Raw genomic sequence first — 10027 nt, forward strand, 5'->3', positions numbered from 1 at the left:
TGTGTTGTAAGAAAGCATTTGAGGAATGTGTTTCTCCACATGTTCCATACTGTTTAGAAATGTGTCCTAGAAGAATGGCAACAACAACACAGCTTCCCAAAACTGCAAACTCTGCAACGTTCCAGTCTGGTAGAGATGCTTGAATCAATAAGTACAAAGCATGCATAAAAATGGTTAACATGATGAATAATGAACTTAGTGAGGGACTGACAGCAAGAGCAGTGGGCAAAAACAGAGTAGGATCCAAGTGCTTTTGCTTTGTCCCCAGTCCTTTTGCCAGATTCATGCAGAAAAGACCCACGTGCCCACATAGGAATACATGAACTTCAGTAGCCCTTGTAAGTAATAGCTGGGGATGCAGGCCTGCAAACCTCTTTCTGCTTCCTCAGCGTGAACGCTTTGGGGACTGATGCTGCATTTATTGAAGTCAAAGGAAAGACTCTCACTGTAACAGATGGAGGCCCAAGGCCTGTATTCACGATGCATGAAAGGAAAGGGTTACAGAATTGGAACAGTCTTATTAACATCAATGCTGATACTCAAATCCTATAGGAATAATGTATATTTATAAATATTAAGATGACAGATTCTATAGGGCCCTTTGAAATTCTGAGCACATGTTTTTGTAAGGGCTCAAAGAATGAGTTTTGGCTTGATTTTTGTTTCATCCTGTGATTGCATATTACACTTTCTAGCACTCGTTGCTTCCAGGAGACCTCAGAGACTGCGAGTGATCTGTGACAGGTAAGCTACCTGTAACGGCAATGTCAAAATGGCCTCTGGGTTTATTTGTTTCTTTATGCAATCATTTAACTTGAAATGAGCTCTTTTGGCAAGCTGAGGAAGAGCAGGGTAGCTCTGTAGTAAAAAGTACATCTAACATCAGCTATGCAACTGGTTTTGAGAGATCGCTGTAGAGGTAGGCACATACTGGGGTTATTATTCTCTGAGGAGGAGGGATTGTTCTCAGATAAGCAGCGATTCAAGGACATTATGTGCAGCTTTTTGTGGGGCAAGGTTTGATTCAGAAGGTCCTGCTTTCCCAGGCCCTTTTGCCTAGACCAAAGACAGGCTTTGCACTGTCCCAATTTCCATTTCTAGAAAAATGCTGTAGGAACATTGCTCAACGGTGGTAAGGAAGACATACCAGGGCAGCATTTACACAAGACAATGAAACAATCCCCTAATTAGTTAGGAGAGGAAAATTCACATTCCTCAGTAGCGAAAATCTACAAGACTAGGGCCTTGCTTACATACCTCAGCTTGAACAGGCATCCACACCACCAAACACTCCTGAGTCTGTAAAGGAAAGGAGCATTTTTCAAGCATTTATAATGTACATCTGCACACAAGCGTACATGCATGCATACATATATATATTAGTGGAATAAATGTATCAGCAGACAAAGTGCCCTAACAACTCAGAGAGTCATTAACATAGCACCCCCCATACTGATTTTGATGGGTCTCTCACACACAACAAGCTTCATAGATGCATAAAAAAGGATAGATAGGATCTGTCCTCAAGACTCTGGTCAAGAATCAACTGTTCTTTGTGGATGTAGCCACATTTTTCATCATTGCTGTTCATTATCTGTTTAGCTCATCACTTCAGATTCACCGCTGCTCAAAGGAAATATGCTGTCCTTTAGAGCTGGGTTTCCCAGACTGTTCTGAATTGCTAAACAAACTTGCTGAAGTTTTCAGCAAAGCACAGGTAGCCGAGATGCCAGCCACTGTCACACACATCTTCAGAAGGACACAAAGCTCAGTACATCCCAACCCCTGATAACACACATCCTAGAACAGAAGAGACCCTCTCTCAGTCTGAACAAAGAAATAACTATATTCCTTGAAACTCTGCTGTACTGCACTTCTGAGTTTTGGCTGTGGTCCCTTGACAGGCTCCCTCACTGCTGCACGCTGACGGGCCATGGCAGAGCTCTGGCCGCATGTGGGCTAGCCCCAGACCTGTGAGGCATCCTAAGGCCATGTTAGCACGCTCAGCTCTTGAGAAGGAAAGAGCTGCTTCACACAGACCGCTCAGCCATGACTCTCCATGGCCAATTAAGAAATCAAAGGGGAGCTCTGTGCAGAGATTGGCTGTCACCAGGAAGCCTCAGCAGTGGTGGGAAGCTGCCAGGGTGGCAGCTTGCATCAGCAGGGTTGCGGGGCAGTGGGCTCGGGTAAGACCCCACCATATCCTGAGTAGTATGGATATAGTGAGCACCTCTGGCTGGATGCCTCAGCTCCCTGTCTGTCCCTGCACCCCCAACAGCAAGGGTTCAAACTGTTTTGTTGGGGGTGAGAATTCAGCCCTTAAATACCACAGTGAGGCCGGATACCTTTTACAAATGCTTGTTAGACATTTTATACCCTCAGAACAAAATTGCTGGCATGTCAGATGCCTCGTGCAGGGAGGGGAAGTGGAGGGGTGGGGGATCCTGGCCATGGTCTCATGGGGATGGGGCACTGGGGGCAGAGGGAGGAAGCCCAGCAGAGTGGGCTCCATGGGCCTCCTGATGCTGAAACATGATCAGAACAAACAAACAAAGTAAAAGCATTAAAACTAAATGACTGTTTTTATTTGTTTGCTTGTTGTTTTGTTTTCTCTCCTTTACTTCCTTGTCCCCAGCTGCGTGCTCCTCTAGGAAGCAGCCGCTTGGGATTAGCTTCTGCTGGGCTTGGAGCATGTGTGTTGCATCTATTTTAGTCTCTCATCCTGGAAGGCAGACTCATCTCCCTGAATCCCCAACACATTTTACAACCAGATACATAACTGATGGTAGGGTACGAGACGGGGAATAGGTATTTCCTTTAGTTTTTTAGTTTTGACCTCTGGTCTGCTCAGTGGGCAACTCAAGTAATTGTGTGCACTTGCACTTCTCCCTGTAAATCATTAACTCTGACCTCTGACATTCCAGTTATGCCATGTAAGATGCAACTCACCCAGCAGCATTTTCCCCTTTACTCACAAACTGCTTTAAAAAACTAACAATTAATTTTCAAAACTTCCTTGAAAAGATAAGCCTGAGCTGAGATCCTGGATCTGTTCCCCAACATAACCAAGCTAACATGGCAGAGCAAATGTCCTCGGAAGCCATGTATCTGTGATGAGCTTATCCAGCTCCTGTGGGTCACCATCTCTGCCTCAAGCTCTGAGAAGTTCTGGGTCTAGTTTTGTTCCAGCCTTCTGTCCTGTGCTCATCTCCTGCACTATTTTTCCCCCTATTTTGCTAGGCTGAGCAGGGCACCAGCAGCAGAGGACTTGGCCTCCAGAATGCTCACAGTCTTCCCTCCAGGGCGAATCTCTGCACAAGATGCCCTTCTTCATGGCTTCTTCAGCCCTCTGCCTCCTCAGCTCTATCAAGTGCCTGCTGGTAAGCCGACCCTTGATTTCACCTCACCAACAAAGACCTACTTAACATGCCATTCACTAAAAGTTTCTTCGGTACTTTGGACCTGGACATCTCATTTCCCCCTGCCCTCCCTTCCCACTCCTGTATGCTGCAAAGTTTACATCCCAGTGCAAATTCCACAGCTTGTTTTTCCATTTTCCTTCACTCGACCACAGAGTTAATAAAAGAAATGGACCTGGATGGGATGTGCCCACGCTCCACATTCAAAGCTGAGGTCTATGTGCTTTGAAGGGCTGTTTCTCCCCCATTCTATAATCCCAGGGGCCCTGAGCTTTTCCTCAGGCTGGCTCACGCTGTGTATTCAGTGTAACTGGCATGCTGGTCCCTCCTGATGTCCTGAATTCCCAGCTGCTCAGCATGATGTGCTAGCCCCCGTTCCCTTGGACTGCTCCTCCTTCTCTCTTTGATCTTTGGAAGCAACAGCTGGTCCTCGTACCCTGTCACACCATTTCTCCCTCAGTTCTACCTGCCTTATTTTCTTCTCCCCTTTTCTTAAGCACACAGTTGCATATACTCATCACATACATCTACCTTTCCTGCCCTGAGCTGATGATAAATATATATAGGGTATCACAAGCTATAGGTTCTGTTTCTCAGTTGGGAAGAGCTCCCTTCCATTGGGAGACAGGCCAGAGAGCCCTAGCATTCTCTGTTGTCTCCCAGGCACCAGCTATGCTGGTTCGTTTTGTGGTGTTTTTCTTTTAAAGATAGGGGCAATTAAGAAGAAATCTTCTTAGGCTGTGTTGTCAAGCTATTTGAAAACTTAATTTCTGGCTTCTGTGACATATCCCAAGTGAAGGAGCAGCCAGCAAGCATCTCTCCCAAACTGCCGCCCTTCTGAAGGTGCTGTGTGTGCGTGAGCAGGAGTGAGAGACATCTGCATTCCTTTTCTGTTCACCCAGCCACAGAGCACAAATCTACTTTGACACTTTTAGAAAAATGAAAAGATGGAATCTCGCAGGAGCCTGCCTGTGCCGGGGGTGGGGGGGGAGGAGGGGAGCATGCACAGCAGGAGGGAAGTTGACTTTTCTTTATACATATAGGGTTTTTTCCATGCAGAGTTTAAATTATGCCTGATAAAAGGAGTTTCGTGGATGTTTCAGTTCTTTCAAACCCTCCTGGCTTCCTCCCAATTAAATGAGGTTTGTCAAAGCCACAGGGCTCTGCTGCTGCCGGAGAGGCGGACAAGCACTTCCCGCAGTGACATCTCCAATCCCCAAGGGAGAAGATGAAAGTGTCAGTGCCAAGAGAGAGAGAGTGTGGAAAAAAACAGGTACAGAGACAGGCAGTGTGAGAGTAAGGGAAAGAGTGAGGAGAAATAGAAGGAATGAGAAACAGATTGGCATAATGTGTCAGTTTCTCAGACACATTTCCAGAGATTTATTTCATCTGGATTTCTATACAATCCCATATTTATTATCCTCCATATTGCAGCAAGAAATACCTTTTGGACAGGTGACTGCATGGCAATAACTTAGCAACCAACGTGCTGGGGGCAGAATCAAAGTGCACAGGGCAGAAACCAGTGCAGTATGGTCATGCAAGACCATATTCATGAGTGACTCATTAAGCCTGTAAAAATCAGGCAATTCTGAATAATTTCCCATGTGGTCATCCCTATTGCCATAATTGTGTAAGACATTTGTTCTCTTGTGTCATTTTAGTATCACTCTATTTCAGAATTTAACTGTATCATTTTAAAATTCTGGTTGCTATGATAACACAGCGCAGGTTTTAAATATATTCTGTTCCTACTTTGTTCTGAAGGATGCTGGCTATTAGTTCCCATCCTCTGAAGGAGAAAGTTAAAGCAGAAGGGCAAAGAATGAGTCGGAGATGAAAGGTGAAAGGAGGAGGAGGTTGATCCAAGGTGTGTGAGAGTAAGCAGGAAACAACATGTGAAAAAAATAACACGTTCCTGTAAGAAATTATTTTCTATTGTTATGAAATAATTGTAGACATAACTGTCCTTTTTATAAGATGCTATGACAAGCTGGAAGCCAGAGGATATTTTTCAAAGGTCAATTCCTGGGAAAAAATAATTGGAGAAATCAGAGTCTCAAAGAACCCCCCCGAATAGCATCTTTCTCATTACTGAGGAGAATGCGAATGGCCAGAGCCTGGCTGCTGCCCTGGGAACGGGGAGGGGAGCAGGGGGCTCTTTGCTTCCTGGTCGGCTCCCAGAGTGGGGAACAAGTTGCTGTTGCTTATACTCATCTGGATACAAAGTGCTAGGAAAAAAAGAGTAACTCATGCTGCAAGAGAGAAAGACTTTGTCCCCTGATAGCATTTAGTGTCCTTTTTCTGGCCTAAGCCAATCCCGAGACAATTATCTGCGCAGTGTAGCCCTGTGCTACAGCATCTCTGATAAAACTTCAGCCTAACCTTTGCCACCTGCTAAAGCAGAATGTTTTCTGTCCAATTAATCATTCCTGGAAGAAAGATGAGATCCTTGAATCAAGAAAGCAAGAGCTGTGCTCTCAACCCAATGTCAGTCCTGAAGTGCAAAAGGCTTCCTGAGAAGGTATTTCACTCTGCTGTCAGGTCAGACACAGTAACAACTGCAGTTTAATATTCGTAGTTATAAACTTGGTTTATTTCCATCTGTTTTGGCCACAAATGCTTTAAAGCAGGCTGGTAGGCAGGGAGGGTGGACAGTGGAATTTGGAGTTAGCATGGGTGGGTTGCCAGCAAAATGTACTGTGAGAAGAGCTCCAGCCACAAAGCTGTAGATCAAATTAGGCTTGCTCCTTTTGGGTACAGATGGGCTCCCCAAAGCAATTGAAGATCAGTGTGCCAGGTGATGATAACCCTTTCCTGTTTGTCCTAAAACTTCCCCGTATTTAGGCCTTCAGAGACAAGGAGGGGGAGGGAGTTTTGATTTTGACAAAGAACTGTCATTTTAATGCTTGCTGCATCTAAACTTGCACAAAGCGAGTTTCGGTTGCAAGCACTGCCTACCAAAAATCCCAGTTCCATTGGGATTAGCTAACTCTGGTAGTTGTTAACACAGGGCATGTATAAAGAAGAGCTGGCTTTCACAGACAGCTTGTTTGGGTTGGCTGCTTTCCCTGTGTTCTACATAGCTGAAAGGTTTTTACACTCATATTTTTTTGGTTTGTGTGCTTTGCCACCTCTGTATACAGAAAATGGACATTCTTCACTGAAAATCAGATACAGACACCTAGAAATTGACATTTCCACCAGGTGTATGAATCCGGTTTATAGTGGGTCTATAAGGGAATAAACCAAAGCTGGTGTTGAGTAGCAACTCAGCTGTCACTTCTGAACCAGAAGCAGTCTTTTCTGTGAGCTGATAAAGTCAATCTTCACTTAACTCAGGCAAAACATCCCTCAGCTCTTGTGGCCTGATCTCCACAGTAGTGGCTTGTGAAAATGCTGGCAGGACTCTGAGGTTTTATATTATGTCATTAAGCCACCATCCTCAGAAAGAGACACTGCAACCTCACAGATGTTTCCAGGAAGCAGCATGCCAAGGGCACGAGCCCCTGGAGATGTTGTCCTGCTTAAGCTCTTCCCTGGGCATTGGCCTGGAGCAGCCATAATGCTTGCAGGTTCAGGAGCACAAGGCAATGAAGAAGAAAGGACAAGAAGGAGGGTTTCCTTTGCTCACTCCCCAGCTCATGCTCCTGCAAAAGGATAACTGGCACCAAGTTTGGCCCACATGACTTGGGGAAACAAAGTCCTACAGACATGGATCAAATGCTCTGACTCCCATTGATCTCTAGCCAGAGAATCTCTATAAAGGTCCTATTGTTCAGGGAGATGAACTGCTCTGGGAAGGAGCACTGCTAATACCCTTCACAGAGGCAGACACTATTGTATCAGAGGTTGGCAGACATTTTTCAGTGTTTTGTGTAATTGCAAAGTTATATCTAAGGTTTATTTAACTTTCATTTTCCTTTCAATGCTCTTAAATGCAAATCTGAGAAGATTTAGTTGTTTGTCGTGAAAGACATAGAGTCTGGAAGTCCCGTGTACTTATTTCCCATCCTCAGGTGCACTTCTGCCTTCAGCCAGTTATCAGCAGAAAAGAGCAAATGGGGATGCAGTGATCAGATTTCTAAGGCACAAAAGTTAAAGCTAAGTTTGAGATTGTGACAGCAAGCTAGGAACTCAATTAGCCTGAAAGACAACTATCTCATTATCTTTCCTAAAATGATATAAATACATAAGAATATAAAAATTTAAAATAAACTCTCTCTCTATTGACTGTCTAGATGACTGAATTTCACTGCTCAATTTCTTTAAACACCCACTTTAGTATTTATTTATTCTAAGCGTGAAGCAGCTACGATAATTAGACTGTCAGATTTGGTAAGTTAATGAGGAGTCACTGGAGTGGAAGGTTTTGCATTTGTGAGATTGCTGAAGGAGAGAAGCTCCGTGCCTTTGCTCTATCTCTTTTTTCTTTTTCTTTTTTTTTTCCTCCTCTGCTGGGTGGGAAGGAGAGAGCTTGGCAGTGCGTAGATCCATTTGAATCCTTTTGATTAGCGGATTGCATTCCCACCACTGTTCTACCAGATAATATTTTGCTGGCTGCTCCAAGAAAAAGAAAAAGAGAAAAGAAAAGAAACCACAGATGAGATTTCTAGAGGAGGGAGCCTAGATTAAAGAAATCCTTTTCCAAAAAAATCAGGAGGAAAGGAGATATGAGAAATAGGATCCTGAATTAGTTTATACTGTGGGTAATATTGCAGGAGAGTATTAGGAAGGTAGCTCAGTGCAGGAAAAGGACCGCTTTGCAGCTTTCTCCTTAACCTGTTGTTGTTTTTTTTTTCCACAGGACAATCAGTGCTTACAGTTCCAGCAGTGAGACTACAACCTGAAATCTGTGACCTGTTTGTTTCTTATCATAAAGGACGTCTCTCAAAAGGTTCAAGCAAGTTTTGGTAGAAAGCAGAAATGACTGACTAATTCTTGGGTAAGCATGTGGTTGCCGCTGTCAAAGCTGCTGCCATCATCCTTTAGCATATGAATTCCTTTATGCACTGAAGGTGGAAAAACAGAACCAATACCCACTGCTGGAGCACCACATCCCAGGCTGAGGACAAAGTGGAAAGTCTTCTCACATTCAGAGAGAATAGGTCAGCAAGCCAGTGGCCCCCAGTGCACAGTGGTATCGTGGGAGGTCTGGGTTTGTTTTGTCATATTCCCGAATCTCAGACCAGTGCCCTTTCCTCTGATGCCTCCCCAGTCAAAATATGGTTTCATTTCCACATTGCTTAAACTGACCAAATTGCTTTGTTTGCCTTTGTCTATGTCTATTGACTTCACATTTTATAGCTTACTTGTTATGATTTAACACACAATGGAATTTGCTCACTGAAGTACCAGAAATGACAAAGAGCTCTACCCAGGGGGGAGAAGAGCAGTGTCGTAATGGATGTTATGGCAATGTGTATTCTTCCATTGGAGTGATGAAGCCATAGCTCCACCTTTCTTGGGTTCATCCTGTGTCATAACACCCTGCCACAGTGAGCCTCTGATCAGCAAACTGGAGTTTGTTGTTGGAGTCTTTTTTCCCTCAGGACTCCATACAATGTTGTGGCTTGAAGCAGACATTCAATCACATCAGTATTTCTGATGTGATTTGGTTACTCTGCCACACGTCATACTTTGATTTCATCTATATTACTGTATCAGCATGATGTTGGACTAATGTCACTAAATTGATCCGCCTAATTTTCTGATAAATTTGCTTCTTATGCATGTGCCAGAACCTGAGCAGAGCTAGGAAAAATCCCTCAGGTTTGTAACGTTAATGGTTTTAACTGATCTGTATTTTAGCATGAGTCACTTTAAAACATCCACGTCCAACCTGCTAGTTTTATGTTTTTGTCACCCACTTCTTTTTATGTTTTAATAAAAAATATTTAAAAATAAAATACGTTCTGTTATTTATATACATTAACTATATTACGTATTTCATATGCAGCCCAAGATAATTCCTCTTCACTCAACGCATCTCAAGCAAGCCAAAACGCTGGACACCCATGCTTTAAAATGTTCCAGCACCAACATTTATCTCCTTTTTGTTACAGAAAACCTCTATTAACAAAAGATCGCTTAAAATCACTGTTATTGAAAGAAATTACAGGAAAATATCCTTTCTGTATATCCTGTCTCTTTGTTATTTTGTGCATTTTCTAGCAGCAAGTGTCCAGTCAGTGTCACCAGCTGAGTCTCCTTGCAGGGCAGACATGGAAGCTGGTCTTGAGGCCAAATTAGCTTGACTTACTGTCTGCAACCCAGCTGTGATAGCAGGACAAATCTCAGCTATACCCCTGTGCCTTCAAATGCATGTAGATGGCGTTTACTGCTGTGAGATCAGGTCCCAGCACCCAGTGCCTGGTCTCACAACCTTGCTCAACCCCATCTGTCCTCATCACGTGGACAACAGCAGACAGGACAGCCTCAAGTCCTTTCGAGAAGGAGGAAACATTGCCAGCCTTGTGGCCAGACTGGATTTGGAAGGCAGCCTGAATTCATTCCCTGCTCACCTGCTTGGCTGAGGGCAGACAGGGCAGATGTTCCCTCCGTGTGATCACTCATCCTGCCATAAAAATGGCTGTGAGTTCCGGTAA

General features: G+C 44.1%; 1 protein-coding gene across 1 annotated transcript in view; it reads left to right on the plus strand.

Moving 5' to 3' along the window:
• The window catches only part of CDK15 (cyclin dependent kinase 15), a 34688-nt gene extending 25409 nt beyond the window's left edge, over nucleotides 1-9279 (plus strand). The window contains exons 11-13 of the mRNA XM_021400636.1: nucleotides 696-744; nucleotides 3241-3380; nucleotides 8227-9279. Of these exons, the coding sequence (XP_021256311.1) occupies nucleotides 696-744; nucleotides 3241-3380; nucleotides 8227-8336 (299 nt within the window). The 3' untranslated portion in view covers nucleotides 8337-9279. The remainder of the gene's footprint in view (nucleotides 1-695; nucleotides 745-3240; nucleotides 3381-8226) is intronic.

Source organism: Numida meleagris, chromosome 5, assembly GCF_002078875.1.
Source record: "Numida meleagris isolate 19003 breed g44 Domestic line chromosome 5, NumMel1.0, whole genome shotgun sequence".
Lineage (NCBI taxonomy): Eukaryota > Metazoa > Chordata > Aves > Galliformes > Numididae > Numida > Numida meleagris.